Below are 24,115 nucleotides of genomic sequence, written 5' to 3' on the forward strand. Positions count from 1 at the left end.
GGACCAAGAGTTAATTGGATCCAAGCTTTAACTAAAATAGCTGAAATAATCTCATAGATCTCAGTTGAAAACACCCACTTTTTAATGTAGAAACTCATACATACATTTAACTGCAGATTTATGAGAGCCTCCTGGGCTCAGCCTTCAGAGTCATACCTACTAATGCTTCAGCAGAGGGAAGCCCTCCTGTAGGGTTAGGTGTAATCAATATACATAATCAATATACAGGGAAATTATGTGGTAAGAGAGGTCTTTAGGGTGCAGTTTCAATCAATGAAGAGGTGGGAGTTTGGGAAGGAAAATCAACCGTTTAACCAGCATTTGAATGTGTGTGTGTGGCCGAGAGGTCAGGTCCGTCAAGTCTATTTGTTCCTCATTGTAACACACATCCAATCGGCTGCTGTGACAAATGACTAAACCGTTTGATTTAAAGACAAATATCCGTCTTTTAAGGCTGCCTTATAATCACTTTCCTGACACTTATTATGCTGATAAAGTCAGCAATGACTAATTACCGCCCAATCAATCAGAGCTCAGGATCTTCTGTCACAACTGTCAACGTCTTTGTCATCGTTATAAGTGTCGGGATTTTGACTTTGTCGCAATGTGAAGATGGATTTCGGATGTCAGTTAGAAGCAAGGTGACAAAACTGTAAACTGTGATGAGTGTGTGAACGACTATATTGGTTTTCATGGGTGTGAAGTTTCTTTGGCATCCATAAATTTTTTTTAAAGATATTTATGTTTAGTTATTATTTTAAGGGGAAACAGACAAAATAAACAAGGTTAAGAGGTCATAAAACTAAATATAGAAGTGTTCCACGTGCACAAGAATGGAGTATGAGAATATGAATAGAAAACGCTTACGTCTGTAGCTACAGGAAGTCGGGCCGAGAGAGGAGACAGTCAAAGGTGCTCTGTAAGACAGCCGCTAATTCTCCTGTCAGTTTGTCAGGCGGTGCTCATCTGGCCCGGACTACACAGAGATAAAGTCCTTGTTATGAATCTCTCAAAGAGAATCCAAGGAACGTGGTAGTAGAGGTGGGAGGCTGGGGGAGGTGAAGGGTGGAAAGAGGATCGGGGCGAGGTAGGGGAGAACAAGAGGGTAAAGGAGGAGGGAGGAGGTGCACATGGGCATCAGTGGGGTTAGCGGCTCCCGAAAGTATTTCATCAAAGAGGGCCAGGATCCTGGGGATTGAGATTCTGCCTGGAGGCAAGTAACCAACGGTCTCCCAAGAACATATTCCAAAGTAGGACTCACAGAGCCAAAGCACACATCAAAAGCGCCTCTGTAGCCAAAGCGATTCTGGAGGAGAAAGAAAGGGGTTCAGGTCCCTTCTTGGCCCTCTTTAAGCCCCAGATCTCACCCCAATTAAGAAGGAACTACTGTTTGTTCCAGACCCTGAGATCTACAGACAGGGAGGTGCGCTCACTAAGGTGGACGCTCGGGCGTGCTCACAAACAGGCACACAAACACACACCGACACACACGCGGGATGCAGACATCTTATCCCTGCGCACCCAGTCTTACTTTTCACCAGCTCACAATCGAGAAGGAGCGCCGTGCGTTTAAGATCAGCATCTGGGCTCATTTCTCAAATAATCACCAACCCCGCAGAGCGTGTTCCCAGTTTCAGATGATCTCACTGAAATAAAATGTAGCGCTCGGTTTGTCCGCGTACTGTATGTTACACATGTAACAGTAAATCAATACTTGGCAGAGTGTTGCGTAGGCATTTGGATTTTTTTTTTTTTTTGCCTTTAATTCTTCTCTGGTGGACAGATGTCACAGTGAAATGGATACAGCAGAATAAGCATATTATATCCACACAGATGTGACCGCTGGAAATGGAGCGGCTGCATGAAACAGAGGAATGACAGGGGCGACTGTACTGTTTGCTGCAAAATGGATAAGTTGTATTCAGATTACAGAGTTTTTGAAGTGTTTTCGGCTGTAGACAAACACAGGCCGAAAGTAGTGAGGAGCTGAATGTGAGTCAAGTTGTCAGTAAGTTTTTACTAAGCAACCAAGTCTCAGCTGATCTCTGCCTTTACATGACACAAATTGCAGGTTATTAAATCTGTTTATGCTCACAAAGTAGTATTTTAATCTTCTCGATTGGAAATAAGAGCTAGCAATTTTAAAACTAAACTCCAAAACTTAGGCATTTGGTGGCTGCTTGGTTACAAAACTTACTATTCAGTTCTGACTCCATGCCCAGGCTTTCCCAGGGGTTTATGTCTAAAAAAATGTTGTACATAATATAAGAAAATAATCACAAAAAGAGTGAAATTTTAAAATATACATCTTATAAAACATGTTGATATTAACCAGTCACCATCATTTTTTGTCAATTTTATCATTATAAGAAGAGAACACTGCACTTTCTGGAAAAATATTTAATTGCAGATATTAAAGGGAAAGCAATAAGCCATTAGCAGTGTAGTTTAAGACAAACATCATTCACAGTATATAGTGCCAGCTCGATATATTGGGTACCCCATATGTCCTTCAAAGTATTGGAGTTCAGTGCACTGTTATTCTGTATTGAGGAGCCATATATATCTCAAAAATATAAGCGTATAAAAGCGAAATGTGTGTGTGTGGACACGTACCTTAACATACAAATGAGCAAAAACACAGATTTCCTTTGCTTTGAGGGGCCTGACCTTTTAACCTGTGACTCCAGAAGCTTAGGATAGTTTGATAAAATCCTGCAAAAATGTTCAAAACTTCTAAAAACTCCCAGCAGAGAAAATCGACCTTGCTTCAGCGTTGCTTTGACAACTCGTTTGACTTTGCACAAGATTTTCTTTGTAACAAGAAACAGAAAAAGAAGACTTTTCAATCCGTAAACATGAACACCTTATCCCTCGTGACTTAATAATTACATATATTTCATTAGTTAAAGGCTCAATTAAAGGTTTGTTTGCCCATATATTTCCTGCCTCGTGTTTCTTCCCTGTGTAGTGTCTGTCTAATACAGGCCCTAATGGATTTAGTCAAAGTGTTCGCTTTCCTCAAGACCACAAATCTGCCGAACCACAAACGACGGGAGCAATCTGACATCTGCTCTGTTTGCCAGGGAAGATCTGGGGGCCGCAAAGGAGAGCGCCAGCAGCCCCTAATCTACCGTCAGGAGCATGTTACTTTGTTCAGAAGTCTCCGCTTTCAATCGCTCTTTGTGTTGTTGTTTTTCCTGCTTTCAGTTTCCTCACATGTCCTGTGCCTGTGCACACTTGTACACTTAGGACACACTCAAACGCAGCACTCCCAAACCCCCCCACCCTCACACCCGTCTTCTCCTCTCAGCATCCCTCCTTTTTCCCCCCTGCCGGAAGGTATCGGGTGGCTTGAGTGGGCCATTAGTGTGAATGACTGATAAGACTCTTAGCCCCCAATAATCAGGGGGAAAAAAATGATATTTGCAGTTATTTTGAATCCGTCAGAAATAATAAACCCAAAACTATATCCACTTGGGCTACTTAAGCAATTTCCCTGTGATAACATCCCGTGGGGATTTCATGTGGATTCCAAATGACGACATAATAAAACCACGACGCCTGCACCCCCTTATCAGGCTGGATTAAAAGGGAATAATGAAACAGAGAGAGGTTTTTGAGCCTTGTGTGGTATGAATATGATTATCTAATGGACTCCAATGGAAAGGCATGTTAATGCTACTTTAACGCGAGACCTTTCCCAGACTATCTCCTGCCCCTGGCTCCTCCAAAGACCCTGTCTTTCCTCCCCCCCACTCGACCCGTTTCTCTGCCTCTTTCTCCTCTTCCTTTAAGTTTAAATAATCGTTCTGCTATTTCCACAGAAGTCATTATGCTCCGCCGTCTATCTGTGCATGGACGTAGGCATGGGAGTGATAAATCCTCGTTTTTCACACTCTTTTCCAGGCTTATTGGGCTTCGTTGGCCTCTTAACTTTCAAACAAAAGCACTCTAGGCAATTTATCAACATTCAAATTTTTTCCTTTTTTCCCGACGTTGTTGCTTTAAGAATATGGGTCACTTTCATACGAGCTTATAGCAAACTTTCCGAGCATCCAGTCGGATATTACACGATGCTTGCTTTGAATAAGTATTTGAATGCTCGGCCAAAACAGCCTCAGTGTGAATAATCCCCGGCTATTTAAAAACAGTTTTCCAACACCGTTATTCAGTTTTAATTGTGCGCTCACTGCATGCACATCTGAAGCTGTTGCACCTTTGTTTCAAGGGCAAACAATTACCCGTCCATCACCAAATGAAGATTTACGTTGTGCAGGTTTGCTGTCAAGCTTCTGTTTAGATGTCAGACACATATCAGCGGTGTATGTATTTTGCAATGGGTGCCGACTGATTAAATGCACCTGTTCTTTTGATCAGTATAAGAAGCCCCTGACCAATTCAGGCCCAGAGTGGGGGGTCATCATCGGGCCCATTAGGGCCGATAACACTCCTTGAGCTCCACGGTCAAGTCTGTTCTCATACAGCCGAGCACGCAGCAGTATTGTGGATCAGCGCACACATCCTAAGAGCAGACTGAGCTCCCACAGGACACAGTTAAAAAAAAAGCATCAATATTTCATCAAACTACTCTCTCTTTCTGGTCCAGATCAAAGCCTCGACTCCCACAGTCCTACAGGTAGAGATGGCTCTTTTGTTTTTGCTCCTCAGGTAGAGCAGCAGTCAGACTCTGTTCGCTTTTGGAAATCTTGCAACGCTCAGCCCATCCATCTCGCCGCTTGCTGCCTCGTTTTTGGAAGAGGTGGTAAAAGGCACGAGTAGAGACTGTGAGGGTGAAAACATGTTCCAGAGATGTCCAGAGATTGAACTTCTTGGCCTTGTAGTGCTTTATTATTTCCTGTTTTTTTCCTTTTTCCACTTTTGCCCATAGTGAGACTAATAGTAAAAACAATGCTGTTGTAATTCATCTTTTAGAAAGGCTTCCCAGCTTCGGTACTCACTGATACCTGAACCATCATCCTTTTCCACTGTTTTAGTGCATGATTCCTATTGAAAACGCTATAATTACAGGGCTGGCATTTGTAATAAATTACAAAGTTTTGCATAACTAATCAAATTGGTCCAAAGTACAGTAATGTAACAAGTTACTGCTCTTACTCTTACTTCTCTTTTATTTTTGAGATATATTATAAAGTGCTGCCAGTGCTGGCTTCATTCTCACCAAAATATGTTTATGCAATATTCTCCTTTCTGTTGGATTTGTGCAAATTCTCGATTAAAGAGTACAGCAGAAACATCTTTTGCATGCCCGCCATATGAATATAGAGATTAGTGCTGCTATTTAGGCATGTGTACGGTTTAAAGCTACATAACTGATAATATATCTTCCATAATTTTGGTTTATAGCAAACATAGTTTTACAATCAGATCAGATGTTTTCAATCAGATGTTTTCCAGATGTTATTGCATGGTGGATCAAAACCTGATGGTGCATTTCTGTATTTATACATCCATCAGTTTTTATCTACTGATGATCTACAACACTGCTGGCTGAAATCCGAACCATAACAGAGCCCCCACCATGTTTTACAGATGGCTCCACAAACACTGATGACAGGTGGAATCCAAATTTTTTCCATAAGACTTGTTGCCACTGATTTTCAGTGCGGTTCTTGTGTAGTTTTACACACTTCAGCCTTTTCTCCCTGATCCTCTTCCTTAAGAATGGCTTCCTGACAGCCACCCTCTCACTGAGACAATTTGTTATGAGGCTTCAGTGAACAGCAGATGGATCAACTGAAGAGCCAGATGCATCTCTCAGGTCCTGTGTCAGGTCTTTGCCGGATTTTTTCCCCCTGTTACTTAAGGACAAGACTTTCAGATGCTTGTCGTCTGCTGCAGATAGTTTTTTTAAGGACAGACATTTTTCTTTTGTCTTCCATTTGTCCGGTTTCCTCAAACATTTTAAGGACAAACTGCACACCATGCAGAGATATGCCAAGTCTGGGAATCCCCTTATGGGCATTCTTCATGGATTGAGCTAAGGCGATGTCAGTAACAAAATGTCAAAAGATGCATTTTTTTGTTTCTTTTACTCATCTATTGGTCCATTTGTTGAGTGTAATGCTTTTGTTGTGCTCAAAAGACTCACAACTCAGTGTTAAGTGGTTTAGCAAGGACTGGACTTAAAATGAGATTGCCCAAAGAAAAATGTTGAAGGACTCAGAAAGCCTGGAGAACTACTCCTCAAAACCTCCTTAAAAATGACAAGAAATCCTGGCTCGGTGGAAATTAAATATAAAGAAATGAGGGTGGCTCAAGATAGACGTTTGCACAGCGCTGCAGTAATCAAGCATACATGTGCACAAAGTAAAAAGTACAAAACAGTTAACTGTACAATTTTATATTTCGACTTTTCTTTTTGTTTAAGACTCAAATGAGACACAAATCTTTGGGTTTGTGTCAGGAAGGGTATATGGTGTAAAAAGCCTGCCAAAGCAAACATACAGAGCTACCCTGAGTCATGACTCCCTTGTAAATAAGAGAGCAGTCAAAGTAGCGGCTAAAGTCAGCAGATTCTAACGATAAAGCAAAGAAGCTCACAAGTGCACTTGCTGTACTAAATTCTAACCAAACTACAACCTATTTTGTTCTTCAGGGCTAACCCATTACAGTCTGTGTTCATTTTTAATATACATATTCCCCCTGTCCGCAAAAAGAGTGCAAAAGTGAATATTAAAGTGGCAGCTGTTAGAAACGATGTGAAACAGAATCAATGCGTAAAAAAAATGCGTTGGGTTCACACTCAGCACCCTCACAGCAGGCAGCTCTTTTCAGTGAAAATGCTCCGAAACTGTGCTGTTCACCACAGAGGCATCAAACAGCACGCACAATAGCTAGATAGCTAGATTCTAAATAAAAGCTGTTGTTGTTGCACAAGCGCTTGAAGTTTAAATGAGCACCTGGTTACTAAGTTCAACACAAAAAGCATTAAATATGTCAATTTTCTGCTTTCAATTTGCACCTGCTGCCTCCAGAAAACCCACTTTCAACTAAACTGGAGCCTAAAAAGGTAAACAAAACAGACATGTAAGAGCTGTACTCACTGTATAGTGAGTTTGCCATTCGATAGTATTATCCAAATGTTTAATATACATTATTACCTATAAAGTGCACTCAAAGTACCCAACAATGCTTTAAAAAAAGAAGTGTGCTACATTACAGCGCATTACAACACAACCTGCTAGTAAGGAGGTTTTCTTTAATAACTGATTGTTATAATATGTATTTTTTCAATAATTAATGGATATAAGGATATAATATAAGGATAAGTGCAAGAAAATAGAAGGATGAATGTTAGTATTTACTGCTGTTGTCTGTCAGCTTTAAACTGTGTGACAGCAACAATGCTATGAGTGGCAAATGCTGGAAACAACATTATTTTTCAATTATAAGATTTTAAGAATATAGGACATAATAAAAAAAATATTCTGATCCTTAAAAGGTCTTAAAATGAATGAAATACAACCTCAGATCAACTACAAAACATTGCATGTGCCTAAATTAAAGCCTCCAAACCTCAAATAAAAGCAAAGGTGTGAAGACTTGTGGGCCAAAAATCCTCCATAATAATGTGAGAGACTGATAAAGTCATACAGACAACCTTCTGCTAAAGGTTCTACAAGATACTGAATCATGAGCCGTACTGTATGTAGCATGGTTTAAGTGCCTTTATAAGCAGTAGTGAACAATAATTTATTTAAAAAAACTGATTTCAACAAACTCACCTCAGCAAACACAGAAAATGCAACCATTTCAGGCATGAATGCTCGGGCTAGTTGTTATTTATCTAAACAGAAAACAGTTTTTTCAGGGGACACGGCAGATCTGTGTTCAGCGTTTCTTGGAGGACGTCAGATCTTCTGTGCTGTCGCACTTGCTCTTCAGTAGTGGTGAGATCAGAGCTGCGAAATGTACCTAAACACAACTCATCTCTCTCCATACTACCTTTGCTGTGGCAGATGTTTCGACGCAGACTTGAGCCCAGGTGTAGACGCTTACCACATCCTCACTGCATCTCTTACACCTTCTGCACGGTGGAGGCCAGTTTTCCTCATGACCAGCAGCACAGGAGCTGGTAACTAAAACGATGACCGAAATGCATTTATTTTATTCGTGAAAAGTCAAATTGCACGTGAAGATAAGGATGTAGGTGTTACCACTGTATATATATATAACATATAAAATAAAAGAAGAAGGAAAAGAAAACCTGTCTGTGTTGCACTACAAAATTAGATGTTTATTCCCAGACGCTAAACAGCGGCATGCATTTACACTACAATTTCATTTGTGAGATACTTCTATTATTACTTGAGGAACAGTGGATAGGTTTTCCTCTCCACACAGAGGATAATATCAGAACGTATGTGGTAACAACAACTGGCATGTGCATGAGCCCTCAACATAGACTCATAAAAATTTACATAGGTGAAGCATTATGACGAAAAAGCTAATTTCTGCAATAACAGGGTGCTAAATATTTTTTGCTGCAGGGCCAGATTTGTTTCCCGCCCCAATGTGGACATAAAATGTTGATTAGAAATCACTATAATAAGGTTCCAGTTGCATTGTATCCTGTAACAAACTTTGCAGCAACCAAGAGTAATAAAGGAGTCGATACTTAGAGTTAATGCAGAATTAGTTGGATTGTTCCTCCACAGGATTCTGTAAATTTAGGGTGGAAAATATTTAAAATGCACTTAATTAGAAAAATTGGATGTTTAGCTCTAAAAACTGAAAATGATCCATGTTTTCTTTCTTAAACCAAAATTTTACTGGTAAAAAAAAGAGAGCTTTGTCTTTCCTATTCCTGCATTTTATGTCAGATTATGTTACCAAACAGGTAGATCAGTTATTAAATTGATACATTTAATTTATTATAATAAAGAAGTGTAACTGGTAGTAATTGTTCACCATTAAAAAGAATGGCAGATTTTATTTATGAGAGCCAAGAATTATGCAAAGCGTGATTTTACAAATAAATGCACCTTGTCGTGCACTGAGTGTCTACACATGGCTTTGTGTTCATCATTATAAGTGTGCAAATGTCTTTTCTCCCCTCCACCCACTCCCACCCCTGCATCAACCCCGGTTTTCTCTGTCGTCCCTGAACACACCGGGCCCTCTCCTCCTCATCATCAGCGTCAATCTGTGGCTGTCACTCGGAGCCGGACAGTGACTAACGACACTCCCAGTCAGTCAAACACTTATCACCACACAGGTAACACACAGGCCTGGAAATGACTGACATGAAATGGAAACGTCTCTCATTCTGTGGGCCCGGGAGCTGAAGTGAAATATTAGCTGTGGGAGAGATGGCGGATGATAAGCGGCTCCTTGTTTGGGCTGGAATTGCGGAGGTCCAAGTTCTATTACATTTCTTCTGTGTGTGTGTGAAGCTGCTTCTTGCTTTCCTCATGAACCAGTTTACAGCAACAAGCTTTGAATTTAACAATGAACCTAACTTCCAGCATAAGCTTATTTGTGACTTTCTCTAGCAGTAAATGGAGCTCAGAGCTGGTGGGTCACTGCTGATATGTAAGCCATTGTCCCTGCAGCTTTCGGATGTCCATAAGAAACAGACCGCAGTCTGCTCAATGTCAGTGGGTCACATATGTTTCCACTGTCTCTCCTATTACTCACAGACTCCACAGTATCCTCCCTCCATCCCTCTTTTTTCTTTCTCACTCACCTCTCCTTTATGCACACACGCACGCAATTCCCCCTGTGCAGAAAGATGGATGGGATGTTCCCAACCACAGGTGCTGCTCTACTTGTGAGTCTTTTTGCATTCTTCACTGCACGATCCAGTCCTGCTTTTAGAGTTATGTATGGCAGTGAGTTCAGTCTGTTTGTAGCTCAGTGGGAATGGGCTGATGTTCAAAAACAAAGAAAAACTCACTGACTTCATATTTAACCCCGCTTTCCCAGACTTGGTCTTCCAACCAAAATCGCCACTAGATGGGGTTGATTTCTTTTCCAACTTGTCTGTTTGCTGTTGACCCTATTGAAACCTAAACTAGGAGCTTTCTGCTGTGCACATCACACCACCTTGTGGCTGATATTAGTAGCAGCCTGAAATAAAACAATATAGCAAAGCTTTTGCTGTATACACTAGCAGTTTGGTACTTTTATGGCAGTAATTCCCAACAAAAGGCCTGTCCATACAAAGAGTTGAGGGTGTTGTAATGTTCAGTGTGTTTGTAAGACAAATATATGCACAAATGGGAATATAAATTAGTGTTATTCAGTAGTTCAGTAGGTTTAAGATTACAGTTTTTTCTGAATGCTTAAACACTAACTGTGATTCCTGTAGCACAATCTCTAAAACTATTCAGACTTATAGCAAAACCACTCACTGAGTTTGCAAAACTAAAAGCACAAAAACTGCTTTGCACTCAGTTTGCAATTTTGTAACACACACTTTGCAAAACTGTAGGCACAATTCACTGCACAACACTCAATTACCAAATTTCCAACACACTCCTAGCAAAAGTATACACATGTATGGCTATCATTAACACTAATTTGCCAACTGTCTGGCACACTTTCACATGTGAAAACTTTTTTAGATAATTAGTTCACTTTGCAATCAGCCTAAGCACTATAATACAGGTAAGCTGTGTGTGTGGAGTACAATGGAGGGAGCAGAAAGAGTGAGAAGAAGAGGAGGCCGAGGAAGAGGACGTGGAGGTGAAGAAGTAGGATGAAGAGGACGACAAGGACAAGGAGGAGCAAGAGGAAGATGAGGAGGGGGGAGAGGAAAATGAGGAGGGGGGGAGAGGAAAATGAGGAGGGGGGAGAGGAAGGGTAGGAAGAGTAAGAAATAGAATCACTGATGACATCAGAGCTACAATAGTGGACCATGTAATCAACCGTGGAATGACCCTGAGGGTAGCTGGCCAACGGGTCCAGCCTAACTCGAGCCGCTACACTGTAGCAAGTACCATAGGGACATCTTGAAATGAGAATCGGTTAGTACAGTCACTTCGCACAAAGATTTGTAGCACTGCCATATGCCAATGAGAAACACACCAATACCATTGATGTAAAAATACTGAAATTGTTACTTTACAGAATTGCTAGATGACCAGATGCTGGGGGCAGAGGAAGCATGTTCACTGCAGACCACGTAACCCATATAGTCATTATGGCGATTGCAAATAATCCTATACTTGGAAATAAACACTTGTGTTTGTTTTGATGTGTTTGAATAAACACCAGTACTTGAAGTTTGGATCCCTCTATGCTTATGGATCTATGACAGAAGTATGAGCTCAAACTGACATAGCCTACCTTGTGCACAGAGAAAGCAAAAGCCAGATGTGTTTTGTATTCATACCATCAGTGTGCAGTTGGCGCATTGTGTGCTTAGTAGATGATGGCTTGTGTGTACTGTTTGATACGGAAACACCATTTTTACGAAGGTGTGAAGAGTTAATCTAGCTGTGTTCGCTTTTGCAAGAGAACTACAATGTTTTGATGATTGGGTGACAGGTTTTCTTATTTGTGTGAAGAGTTTTGCAAAATTAGCCAATAGTTACAAAAAATGTGCTTAAGCAATCAGAAAAAACTGTAAGCAATCAGAAAAAACTGTAAGCACATTTTTTGTAACTATTGGCTAATTTTGCAAAACTCTTCACACAAATAAGAAAACCTGTCACCCAATCATCAAAACATTTTAGTTCTCTTGCAAAAGCGAACACAGCTAGATTAACTCTTCACACCTTCGTAAAAATGGTGTTTCCGTATCAAACAGTACACACAAGCCATCATCTACTAAGCACACAATGCGCCAACTGCACACTGATGGTATGAATACAAAACACATCTGGCTTTTGCTTTCTCTGTGCACAAGGTAGGCTATGTCAGTTTGAGCTCATACTTCTGTCATAGATCCATAAGCATGGAGGGATCCAAACTTCAAGTACTGGTGTTTAGTCAAACACATCAAAACAAACACAAGTGTTTATTTCCAAGTATAGGATTATTTGCAATCGCCATAATGACTATATGGGTTACGTGGTCTGCAGTGAACATGCTTCCTCTGCCCCCTCCTCATCTTCCTCTCCCCCCTCCTCATCTTCCTCTTGCTCCCCCTTGTCCTTGTCGTCCTCTTCATCCTACTTCTTCACCTCCACGTCCTCTTCCTCGGCCTCCTCTACTTCTCACTCTTTCTGCTCCCTCCATTGTACTCCGCACACACAGCTTACCTGTATTATAGTGCTTAGGCTGATTGCAAAGTGAACGAATTATCTAAGAAAGTTTTCACATGTGAAAGTGTGCCAGACAGTTGGCAAATTAGTGTTAATGATAGCCATACATGTGTATACTTTTGCTAGGAGTGTGTTGGAAATTTGGAAATTGAGTGTTGTGCAGTGAATTGTGCCTACAGTCTTGCAAAGTGTGTGTTACAAAATTGCAAACTGAGTGCAAAGCAGTTTTTGTGCTTTTAGTTTTGCACACTCAGTGAGTGGTTTTGCTATAAGTCTGACTAGTTTTAGAAATTGTGCTACAGGATTCACAGTTAGTGTTTAGGCATTCGGTAAAAACTGTAATTCTTTTCTCTTCTCACACTAACTGGCTGACCCTCTCAGATATATCAGTAAACCTTTGGAAGATCAGGGTTTTGCAACATCAACTGGTAAGAATGTATGAACGCTATGAAGGAAAAAAGACATGAAGCCTAAAAACATGCAAATCCCTGACAGGCACTCACCAGCCCCTTTGTTAGGTACAGCTGTTCAGCTGCTTGTTGACACAAATGTCTAATCATCCATCACATGGCAGCAACTTAGAGTACGTACACATGTAAACGTGGTCGAGACGAGCTGCTGAAACTAAGCTTGAGAATGGGGGAAGAAAGGTGATTTAAATTGCTGTCAGTGTGCTGTGGTTGTTGGTGACAAACTGGTTTATTTCAGAAACTGTTAATCTGCTGGGATTTTCCCACAAAACCATCTCTAGGGTTTAGAGAGAATGGTCCGAAAAAGAGGAAATATCCAGCGACAATTCTCTGTTTGAAAATATCAGGAGAGAGTGATTAGATGACATTGAGCTGATAGGAAGGTAGCAGTAACTCAAATAATCGCCTGTTACAACCAAGGTACGCAGAAGAGCATCTCTGAACGCACAACATATAAAACACTGAAGTAGATCGGCTACAGCTGCAGAAGGTGCTACTCCTGTCAGCTAAAAACAGGAAACCAAGGCTACAGCAACACTCATCAAAACTGGACAATGGAAGATTGGAAAAATGTTGCCTGGTCTGCTGAGCCTTGAATTCTGCTACAATATTTAGATGGTGATGGGTCAGAATTTCCTATAAACAACATGCAAGCATGCCTTGTATGAGTGGTTCAGGTGGTGGTGTAATGGTGTCGGGGGAAATATTTTCTTTGCACATTTTGACCCCATAGTGTCCCCATCTTCTGTTGGCTGTTTCCTCTTGGATAAAGCAGCATGACACAAAGTTCAAATCATCTCAAACTGGTTTCTGCAACATGTCAGCGTGATAACTGGCCTCCACAGCCATCACAGGTCGATCCAATAGAGCATCTTTAAGATGTGGTGGTTCGGGAGATTCACAACATGGATGTGCGGCACCTTGTTGAATCTGTGTCGGAATAACCTTACGTTGCAGGGTGTGCGTAATAAAGTGGATAGTGAGGGTAGACTAACATGTACAGTCAGCACATCCTATGTTAGCTCTGCAGTTTTGTTTAAATCAGTAACAGGAAACTAAAACAGGGCATTTAAGCCCATCTAATGCCATTTCATTGTGCGTGTGTATGCATTAGATGTTACCTTAATAAGCTATAACAACTATTTTTCCTTGTAACCCAAAGCCCAGTGTAATCTTTCACTGGATCAGTTATGAAATAAAAACACTGATGCAAAAAACAGATCTTCACTTCTGCTTCTAAGACAAACCGTGGGACTGACCCCGACTTGAGAAACTGAAAAACCTATAACGAAGCACTTCATCTTACCACAGTGCTGCGCGCCCCTTCGGTTATTGCGTAACATTCTTTTCCCTTGAATTCATATGACCGGGACATTGAGGACATCTGTAGGGAGGCCTCAGCTCTGCATTTAAGCGGGAACATCTTGTTGTTGACTTGACTGATGGTTTCCTGTCGTGAGATGAAGAAACAGCACAAAAGAGGCACTTGAAAGAACGTGTCTGTGGTCTCACCTGAATCCAGCAGGTATGTAACTATGCAGCAGTCTCTGTGGTCACCTTGGTGACCACAAAAACACCTCATATTTTGTTTCCTGCAGCTAACAGGTACTTTGTGGTGTGCTTTGCTTCTACCACCTGTCTCTTGTTTTTGTCTTCCAGCACAGGAATTTGTATTGTATTGGTTAAAAATTTAAGATCAGGTTATCTGACATCTGCTGCTTCTGATTGTGGGCGCCGGGAAGAGTAAACAAACCTCTCGTAGCTCATCAGCAGCAAATTTAAATGCCAGCTTACTGATACTTGAATGACTTGATGTTTTCAGGCCAGATAAGTTAGAAACAAGCACTACTATGCAGGGATTGACTTGCACGTGCCATTAAAAACTGCGCATATGTGTATTTAGTGCACCCTGCTGAAACGTTACCTTTTGCATGAGAGTGGAGCTGCAGTAGAATTGGAAAGTTTTTCAAGCTGTGACACCTGCCTGCACGGATGTCTGTCACCTGTCTGAGCTACAGCCGTTGTGAGACCGCTGTGGGAAATGTCTTTCATGGCAGTATGAATGGCTAACGTTAGCTTTCGCTGTGAAACTGCCAAGTCATACCCAAACAAGGTTCAATCATAAAACAGTGTCAGCAGACAGGATGGCATAGACTTTTAATATGAGGATGTGTACTCAGATCGAAAACAGTGAACTTGCCACATTCGAGTATGTTTCCCACCACACTAAATACGTTATACTAGTGAAAGCATTTAAATACTTCCCCAGGTATAAACTGCTGATCTCATCACTTAGCCCCTGCAGAAAGGGGTACTTGAACCGACCGTTGAAGACTCATCCTGTTTGTTGTTGTGCGGTGAAGTATTGAACATAAGCAGCATAAACTGGAGTATGAATCGTTTTTTTAATGTTTCGTAGTCATTTAAAGCAGCACACAGCAAATACATGATGGAACAAATGTTTAAAAAAAATACAAACAGTATTTACAGTAATGTACAGTTTTTACAGTAATTTCAGATAAAAATGTGCCTGTTACTGTCAGTATGTGGTTGAAATTAATGTAAAGGCTTTTTTTTTTTAATTGTTGTTACTTTTGAAGTTGCAAATGCCATTGTTGCTCCTCTAATGTGGAGTAATGCATGAAGAACATAGTGGAAAACATGAATTGGGCTCAGATCTCAGGTACGGTTAGGGAAAATGGGCAGTTATATGGAAAGGGCAGGAGTAGTATCAGTGTCTGACATGAGAGAGGGGCGTTTGGGAACTGCCTGCGTTTTACTGAGCCCTCCTTTGCTCATACCTCCAATGCAAGTCCTCACCATCCTTTGCAGGTCTTGTCTGAACCGAACTCCAATGAAGACGTAGAGGAAGGGGTTGAGGCAAGCGTGTGTATATGCCAAACTTTTGGCAACCTGTCCAGCTATATCAAAATTAATTACAGTGTCACAATCTGTGTAAGTCATATTAGTTGCCTGTCTGGCTTCCACAATCAGCAGGCTATTGTAAGGCAGTTGAGAGAGGACAAAAACAAACACCACAGCAAGGATGACACGGAGGGCCTTGTGCTTTTCAAAGCTCTTGGCCTGCATAAGTGTGCGAATGATGACAGAATAACAAAAGAACATGACTAGTAGAGGAATGCAGAAGCCCATGCAAATCTGCAGGGACAGCACGAGGATCTTTGTATGATTGTTTACATTGTTCCAGTAGACCATAGTACAAAATTGCATTTCTTGAGATATCTTCACCTCGGCGAAGATAAACTCAGGGAGTGTGAGGAGAGCAGAGACAAACCAGACACCAAGGCAAGCAAGTTTGCTGTAGAACAGCCTCTTTTTCTTTAGGTTTTGGGCCTTAATAACTTGAACAATAGCAATGTATCGGTCCACACTAATGCAGGTGAGAAGAAACATGCTGCTGAAGAAGTTGATCTTATAGACAGCGGACACTATTTTGCAGAGAGTGATGCCAAAATCCCAGCCTTTAATGGCATCGACTGCCCAGAATGGAAGCATGCACAGGAAAAGGAGATCAGCCACTGCCAGATTTAGCAGGTACACATCGGTCATTGTTTTCAGGCGGTTGCGCACAGTGGTGTAGATCCAAACCACCAGCAGGTTACCCACAGCACCCAGGATGAAGATGATCCAGAAGAGCGGCGGCTCGTACTGCCCACGAAACTCTCTGACCCAGGTTCTGTCACACATGCCTGATTCGTCAGTTGGCAGAGAATAGTCCTCGGTCTGAAATCAGAAAGCAGGTTTTCTCGTGAGGTATTAAAGACAACTGTTTGCAACAGATGCACTGTCTTTTTGTCTTGCTTTGAGTTTCCTGTCATGCATTTTTTTTTTTATCTCTCTCTCTCTCTCGTTGAAACCCAACTCACTCTCTCTTGGTTACTCGTTGGTGGTTACATAAGATAACATGTTTACAATGGGAATACAGTGAAATTACATCAAACACTGTCTGTGACGTGCAAGCTAACCAGAGTATGCAAAAAAAACTGCCGTCAGGTGCAGGTGCCGTGTCTGTACTGGAGAAACCACACTACTGCACAGTTTCCTGCTGCTATCCAACCCTGAGGCGAAGGGGGGGGAGTGCGAACGATCCCGAGGGGCTCCAGAAAGGGGCCCCCTGCAGAACTCAGGACCCCCAGAAGCATGGCATTTAGATATAGGGCAAAGATAAAAAGCGGCGTCTTGGTGTTGAGATACAATGGAAAATTTGATGCGAACTACAGCCGTGGCTCTCTGTGGTAATTTAGTATTCTAGAGATGTCTGCTTTAGATAAATCGACTACACTTGGGTCACTAAATGGATTCTTTTACACTTTCAATAAAGATATATAATGGCAAATAAACAAACTCAGGTTTTGTGTACATACAGATTTTTAAACAGCATCTTAAATTAAGTTTTACGGTATTTTGGAATACTTTAAATACAGCAAAACAATACAAAATGTCACTTAAGCACTCCATGTGTAAGCAGGCAATACTAAGAATGGCAAGTCTACTATATATAGAATACAGACATTAGTGTTTATGAGTTTTTTCAAAGTAATACTCACTGGAGAATATGTTGTTTCATTGAAATCACTGAAATCCTCCATGATTGCTACAAAGGAACCAGAAAATGTTCAAATTAAAAACAAGATTAAAAACAAGATTAAAAAAATAGATTGCAAAAATAAAATAAAAAGTAAAAAATAAATAAATAAAATAAACATTAAATAGAACAAACTAAATATAACCTGGAGCTGAACTAAATGTTAAATGGAAACATCTTTTCAGCAGACCAACAAATTACTTACCCGCTCAGTAAGGCCGTAGTAAGCAACTTCACAGTCACAGGGTTGTCACTTTTACCAAGCACGACTCATCTTCACTAACTTATATGGTTTCTCTGCAACCACAGAATCACGTGACGATATCAGTTCATTTCCCCTCTAGGCCTTTGTTGATGCACGCGCATGTCTTTATTACAGCTAGCAGTACTTCAAAAACTAGCATCAGACATGCATGGTTTCAAACACTGACAACGTTGCACCAGTTTAAAGGAGAAGTTGTGATTTTTAGGCTGCACCATCTGAACCCTGACCATCAGGCTGGAACCAAAGCACATTCTTTCCACAGCTGATTGGGTTCGATCGAGTCGTGGCCCATTTTGTACACACAGGTGTGGAGCACTTAGAGCAGGAGATGAGTGATGCGTGAAACTGAAAACCAAAGTGCGATTAAAGCCTAAAGCTAAAAGATCGTGGGCGCTGCTGTTTCTTTGCAGTTTCAGTGGTCTGAAATTCAGACGATGTGGGCTTGTGTCAAAATAACAGTATGTGTAAGCCTTCTTGTTTCTTATTAGCATGTGCTCTTACTTAGTAAACAACTCATTGTCTGCATGAGAGAAACCGTGATTTCCCTTTGAAGTATGAGGAAATCAAATCTGGGAAGTAAAAAGTTCGTTTGGTAATGCCTAGACTAGGCTAAAGGGAGTTTAATAAAAAACATGATCATGCTGGATGCTGACCACAGTGGTGCAAAACAAATGAAGAAGAAAGTCCCTGACATACCACCTGACATCCAAACAAAACTGAAAACATAAAGTCATCTTGTGACCCGGGATGGAAGATGATGATCACACTGTGACACACTCATCAACAAGAGCCTGACACACTTTGAAAATGATTATAGATCAAATTATTGAAATAGTTCATCTGTTTTTGCTTCCTTATAGGGTTCTCTTGGGGGGCTATTTTGACCTCTCAGAAGGCCCTCCGTATGACTGAGTGTGTTGTATTCTCAAAGTTTCACTTCCTGGCCTGGATTCCTTAGCACTTGAATCAAGAGGATGAGCGTGCGAGCCATTACCTCTTCAAATTTCTACCAATTGCTCACTGGTTGCGTTTCTCGGTTTTGATCGGCGTGAAGCACGAGGAAATGAATATGTCATGATCAGTATTTACCTTCTGGGAACAGACTGTTGAAAGTGTAGCAGCCTGAGAGGTTTCACTCACTATTTGCCATCTACCAACTGCCAAAGTGCGGCTAATTGCATGGCTTTGATCTGTGGGAATGAAAAGCACCATAGCAGAGAGACCATTACATACCGTCAAACGGAAAGTTTCATTGGCATCGGTAGATGACGGCGCCACATCAGGCTCCAAATTGAAGATGAGATCACCTTTCGAATCTTTGATGCAGTGGCTTTATTGGGAACTTTCTATGAAAAACAAACCAGTGGACATAATAAGTGCATAATCAAAGTTTAGTGCCCTTTCAGTATCAGTATCAGGGTCAAAATGGCGAAGTCATACATCGCAATCCATCAATCTCCAATAGCTGTCATAGAGTGAGAGACAGGGTACAGGTAAGGTCAACACAAAGACGCAGACAACCATTTAACAAGTGCAGTCAACTTAGCTTTGCTAGTTAACCTACTCGTGTTTTTGGACTGCGGGAGGAAGTGGGAGTAAACAGAGAGAACCTATGTAGATGCATGAAGAACACGTAAAGTCTGTGTCATAAATGTTGCTTGATTCAAACTCGGGACCTTTCTGCCTTGATGCAAAACTGCTAACCACTGCGCCACTATATGAACCACAAATCACATACATAGATAATAAAAACAAAAAACTTGCTTTGAGAGTCTTTTCACTCCCCCCGAAAAATGCTGCATAGAATGACAACGCAATCATGCAGTGTTTCAGTGTTCCATGCAGCTGTTGTAGATTGTAACCACGGTTATGCATATTTAAAGGTGACTAAACGAGGTAGTTTACCCAACACGACTGCAGACTGCCGCCTGAATGACACACTTTAAGGCTTCATGCATCTCATGACATCTTATGACATAGCTCTCACTGCTGCTGTAGCCATGGGCGTGCTTTGTGTTTTCGTTGTTGTGTAACACGTGTGTGTGGTGAAGGTTTTGTTCACTGAGGCCCATGCTCTTCAACCTGTGTGGTGTGTTGATAGTAATGTCTGTCATAAAGGAACCGTTGCGCTGAGCCGTTAGCTGTGGATTACAAGAGTCTTTTAAAACAATAAATAAAATAATAAATTAATAAAAAGCAAGTTTCCTGATTAATTAAACTGTATTTGTATTTTTTGTGCTTGGACTGAACCAATAAATCAAACTATTTAATGCACATGAAATGCAAAGGAGATTTTGTTTTTAAAAGTCCAGGAAAAACCAATAAAACTAACAGATCTGTTTCTGAACATTAAGGATGAATTTCGATGGCACAAAATAAGAATTATGAACCTTCTCCATGCTCTGTTTTCAGGCTTTAGAAAATCTAACCTGTGACGGCACACTTCGCCCAATCACACATCTTTTCAGCCGTATCAGGTGTGATGTGGTGGCACTGCGGTTCAGGCAGAGGTCTTCCAGCTGTGTGTGTGTGGTGGCGTTTGTTCAGGCCAACCGTCAGTACTGACCTGCTTTTGAAACACACACAAATGGAAAGGAGAAACCTCCAAGGCTGACTTTCAGTGGTGTGCTGAATATAGGAGCAACCAGCAGCTGCCAGCTCAGCCTTACCTGTGCCAATCTGAGCCACTGAGCTGGATTTCTCATCCATGTTTTCACTTGCGGAGTATTTTATCCAAATGATCAGAGAAACATTTGTGTTTTAGTTTTAGTGATTGATAAAACTGAAGTTATTGTACTGGGCCCTAAAAAATCAGCTTCCAGGCCGCTCTCTTTGGAACCAGCTCCCAGACTGGATTTCAGAGACAGACACTTCTCGACTTTTAAGGCCCAGTCTGCTGGGGGGTTCCCATGAGGCACTGAGTGTTTCTTCTTCACTTACCTTTTTCACTTTCTATTCGTTTACACATTACTCTGCATTTCCTTATTAGTTATTATCCATCTCTGGCTCTCTTCCACAGTGTGCCTTCTTTTCTGTCTTCCTTCCATCACCCAACTGCTCATGGCTGCCCCTCCTTGGGTCTAGTTCTGCTGGAGGAGCTTTTACTTCTCACTGTCACCAAGCGTTTGCTCATGTGTCTGCATATTGCACCAACACAGCGCATCACTTCCTCATTCATATGTGGTCACTTGCAATTCCAAACAACAAAAAACCCACATGCCAAAAAGCTGAGGCTCTGAGATGTGCCTAGAAGTCAACTGCTGATGTCATGCTGCAGTCTGTGGGATATTCCCATCATCATCTGGTGGGAGAGGCGTAGAACAGAAAACCAGACGTGGCATATTCTGCTACCTTTTCTAAATCTCCAACTCTGAAGAATATAAAGCAGGGAAAACACCCTGGAATGACCATGTATACAACCTGAAACAAAAAAATACTAGATCTCTCAACCCAATCATCCCTTGTGGGAATAAAAGACTTTGAACATGTTGTTTTGATACCTATTCATGTCAACATAACAAAAAGGCATGAAAAATCACAGAAAGTCCAGAAACAAAGGATTGTCCCATTTGTAAAAGCAAAGTAAACAGTGTAGTTTCTGTGTTAAGTTTTGTAGCGTGAAATGAATTTCCACTGTGATAGACAAAGTCGCAAAACATAAGCAACAGATTCATATGACAACCTGACTTCTCTCTGATTGATGGGGGAGATTAGTCAACAGAATGAATAAGAGGGGGAAAAACCTCCCAATCACTTCAGCTAAACCAGGATTATGTGTGTTACACTTACAACTGGAGATCCTCGTAGCACAGAGAGGCAAACTTTGAGTCGTTTTGTGAACTCAGCATGTATGTGCCATTTTATTTCACAGAAAAAGCAAGATAAAAAACAACTGCTTTAAGCAGTTATTCTCAGAAGTGACTAAAAGCTGCTTCCAGTATCTCTTTGTCGTCATCTGTCTCATCTCTTAGCAACTGCCAGTTACTGAGTGACATCGAGCGGGCCCGGGAAGCTGAGATATGCAGGCCTAACCTTTTTACAACAATGTTCCCACAGTGATAGTGAGGTAGCCGGCGTCACAGAGATAAAGGCAGAGACAAAGGATATGAGAGAAGGGAACCAACCTGGAAGCAGCAGTTGATGTAACAATGTCAAATAAAACATACCTACTGGTTCCACGGTGTTATGATTCTGCCACATTATGGTTACTGGGGCGATTCAGAAATCTTGAGAGACGGCAGCGTTGTTGAGTTTGTCTTTTGTTTAACGAATCCAAGCAACATGGATGGATTAACAGACAAATGTAATATCTCAGCTATCAATACACTGCCATACACCTTTACACTTACATTAACATCACCTGCAGGACAAATAGTGATCAAATATGGCTTGTGATACGTGACTGCTAAATCACCCTAGTACAAGTTCAGGGCAAGATTGAACAGGAATGTTACACTGCTCTGTAGTTACTGAATGCCATGTGGGTGTAAATATGCCAGCGCTAACATCGAAACCTGAGATTAGCGTAGATTGCCGCAGTCTTTTCTTCCACTAAAAGTCCAACCATCTTTGTTTTAGGACATTTACAGTCTGAAACTCTCCCCACCAGCACCAGCAAATGTCTGCTTCATGATTCTGTAGAAAACCAGAAGCTTCTGCGTTGCTAGTGAAACTGAGAAAACCCCTTTGATGCCTTGTCAGTGAGCAGGAAGCTGTTCTTCACCAGCTTCACTACTCTGAATTAACTATTGCCCCATACTGTGGGAAAGTGCTGTGACTTCTCTCAGCAGTGCAAGAGACTCTGCTTGGTACATACAAGTCACCACTTCCTGTGCCTGCTGCTGTGATTTATTGTCAGTCTGTTGTACAGCAGCTTAGCTTGTGCATCCTATCCGAACCAACCAGCGGTTCTCAATCCCCATCTTGTTTACTCTTTAGCTGCACCACAAGCACGCGACTACATGCAAATATAGGGCAAGGATTTATTTATTTTTTTGCTAAACACAACTTTCATTAGGTGGTGGAGAAGAAATAATGTAGATTCCATCTTTCTGAATCAGAGCAGCGCTAATGGGTTTTAAAGCATCATCATTGTTATGAGTTTACAGCTCGTATAAGCACGTAGTGTGTTTCTCACCTACTCCCTCCTTCAACACGTATGAAAGGAGGACCACCTCATGTGCATAAGTTCTGTGCAAGATGCATAACTCACATGAGTTTAATTCAGGACGCTGTGGCTTTTAAGGGTTTCAGTGAAAACAAAAAGGGTTTGACGGTTGACTTGCTGGTGACCACTGTTTCTTATTTTGGTGCTATCTTGGTCTACTTTGGTTAGGAGAAACAGGGAAACAAAACACATGTTTCTCAAGATAAGCAAAGCAGATTAGATATGGTAAACTCTACAACAACAGCAATTCTTTTGTGCAAATAATATCAGTCAGCACTATTATTACGAGTATCATCAGAGAGATTTACCTCATGGTCATTTTACCCCCCGGAATCTTCTTAACAGGTAATTTTTTTTATTTTATTTTTTGGTGGTACTTTACTAAAACCCCTTGCTGATTTAGCATGAAATGATACAGAATCCATAAACATAATAATACTCCTGCCCACAGATTTGTAGTTAAAAACATGTAGTTTTGTGCTTTGTTGTTCCTGGGTGTCTTAGTGTGGCAGCATTAGCATCTAGTCTTACTTACTGGCCTGAAAAAAACATACATGGGTCAACACACAAAACACAATTGCATCTGTAACTTGAAAAAAGGGAAAAGAAAAAATATTTTAAGTACTTGTGAGTAACCAGTGCAGTGACAACCGGCTGCAAAGTCACTGACATCAAGCACCTGTTGCCCAAACTGAGTTTTTTCAAGGTTATAATGAGATACATTTATTTGTGCATGTGTATTTTTGTATTACTGCATTGTGGCGCCCCCTGGTACAGATTACACAAACGTGCCGTGTGTGTGGCATGGCATTCACTACATCGACTTTTTTTTTGTTTTAAATGAATAGGGTGAGTATTTTTAATCAAACACACTCAACTCCCACGTTGTTAGGTGGACCTATTCAACAGTTTGTTAAGGGGAATCTCTAATCATCAAATCTGATTTTCAGAAACTGCTGATTTACTGGGATTTTTCCACTCCCGTTTACAAAGGAAAAAAAATAAAAAGAGAAAATATACAGTGAGTCCCAGTCAGACAAAAATTCCCAGATGCTTTGAGCTGAAAGGAAGGTAAGTTACTCAAATAACAAAATATGTAGAAGAGCATTTCTGAATGCAGCACACATCAAACGTCGAAGCAAATGGGCTAAAGTTGGCATTCCTGTTAGTTAAATGACAGAACACCAAGGCTGTAATTGACATAGCACGACCAAGATTGGACAGCAGAAAAACAGAAAAATGTTGCCGGGTCGGATGATCCTCTACAATATTCGGATGGTGGGGTCATAATTTAGTATAAACAACATGAAAGCATGGATCCGACCTACTTGTATCAGTGGTTCAGGCTTCTGGTGGTGGTGTAATGGTGTG

The 24,115-nt window shown here is 41.1% G+C and overlaps 1 protein-coding gene across 1 annotated transcript; it reads right to left on the minus strand.

The window, feature by feature from the left end:
- Positions 1-15,092: 15,092 nt before the first annotated feature.
- LOC309713945 (C-C chemokine receptor type 9-like) lies at positions 15,093-17,616 on the minus strand. The gene is made up of 3 exons (XM_082545880.1): positions 17,518-17,616; positions 17,275-17,321; positions 15,093-16,450 (listed from the first exon to the last, which is right to left on the minus strand). The coding sequence occupies exons 2-3, from the start codon at positions 17,314-17,316 to the stop codon at positions 15,413-15,415; spliced, it is 1,080 nt and encodes a 359-aa protein (XP_082402006.1). The 5' UTR covers positions 17,317-17,321; positions 17,518-17,616; the 3' UTR covers positions 15,093-15,412.
- Between the last annotated feature and the right edge of the window lie 6,499 nt (positions 17,617-24,115).

This window comes from Aulonocara stuartgranti (genome assembly GCF_965226115.1).
Source record: "Aulonocara stuartgranti genome assembly, chromosome: 9".
Taxonomy (NCBI): domain Eukaryota; kingdom Metazoa; phylum Chordata; class Actinopteri; order Cichliformes; family Cichlidae; genus Aulonocara; species Aulonocara stuartgranti.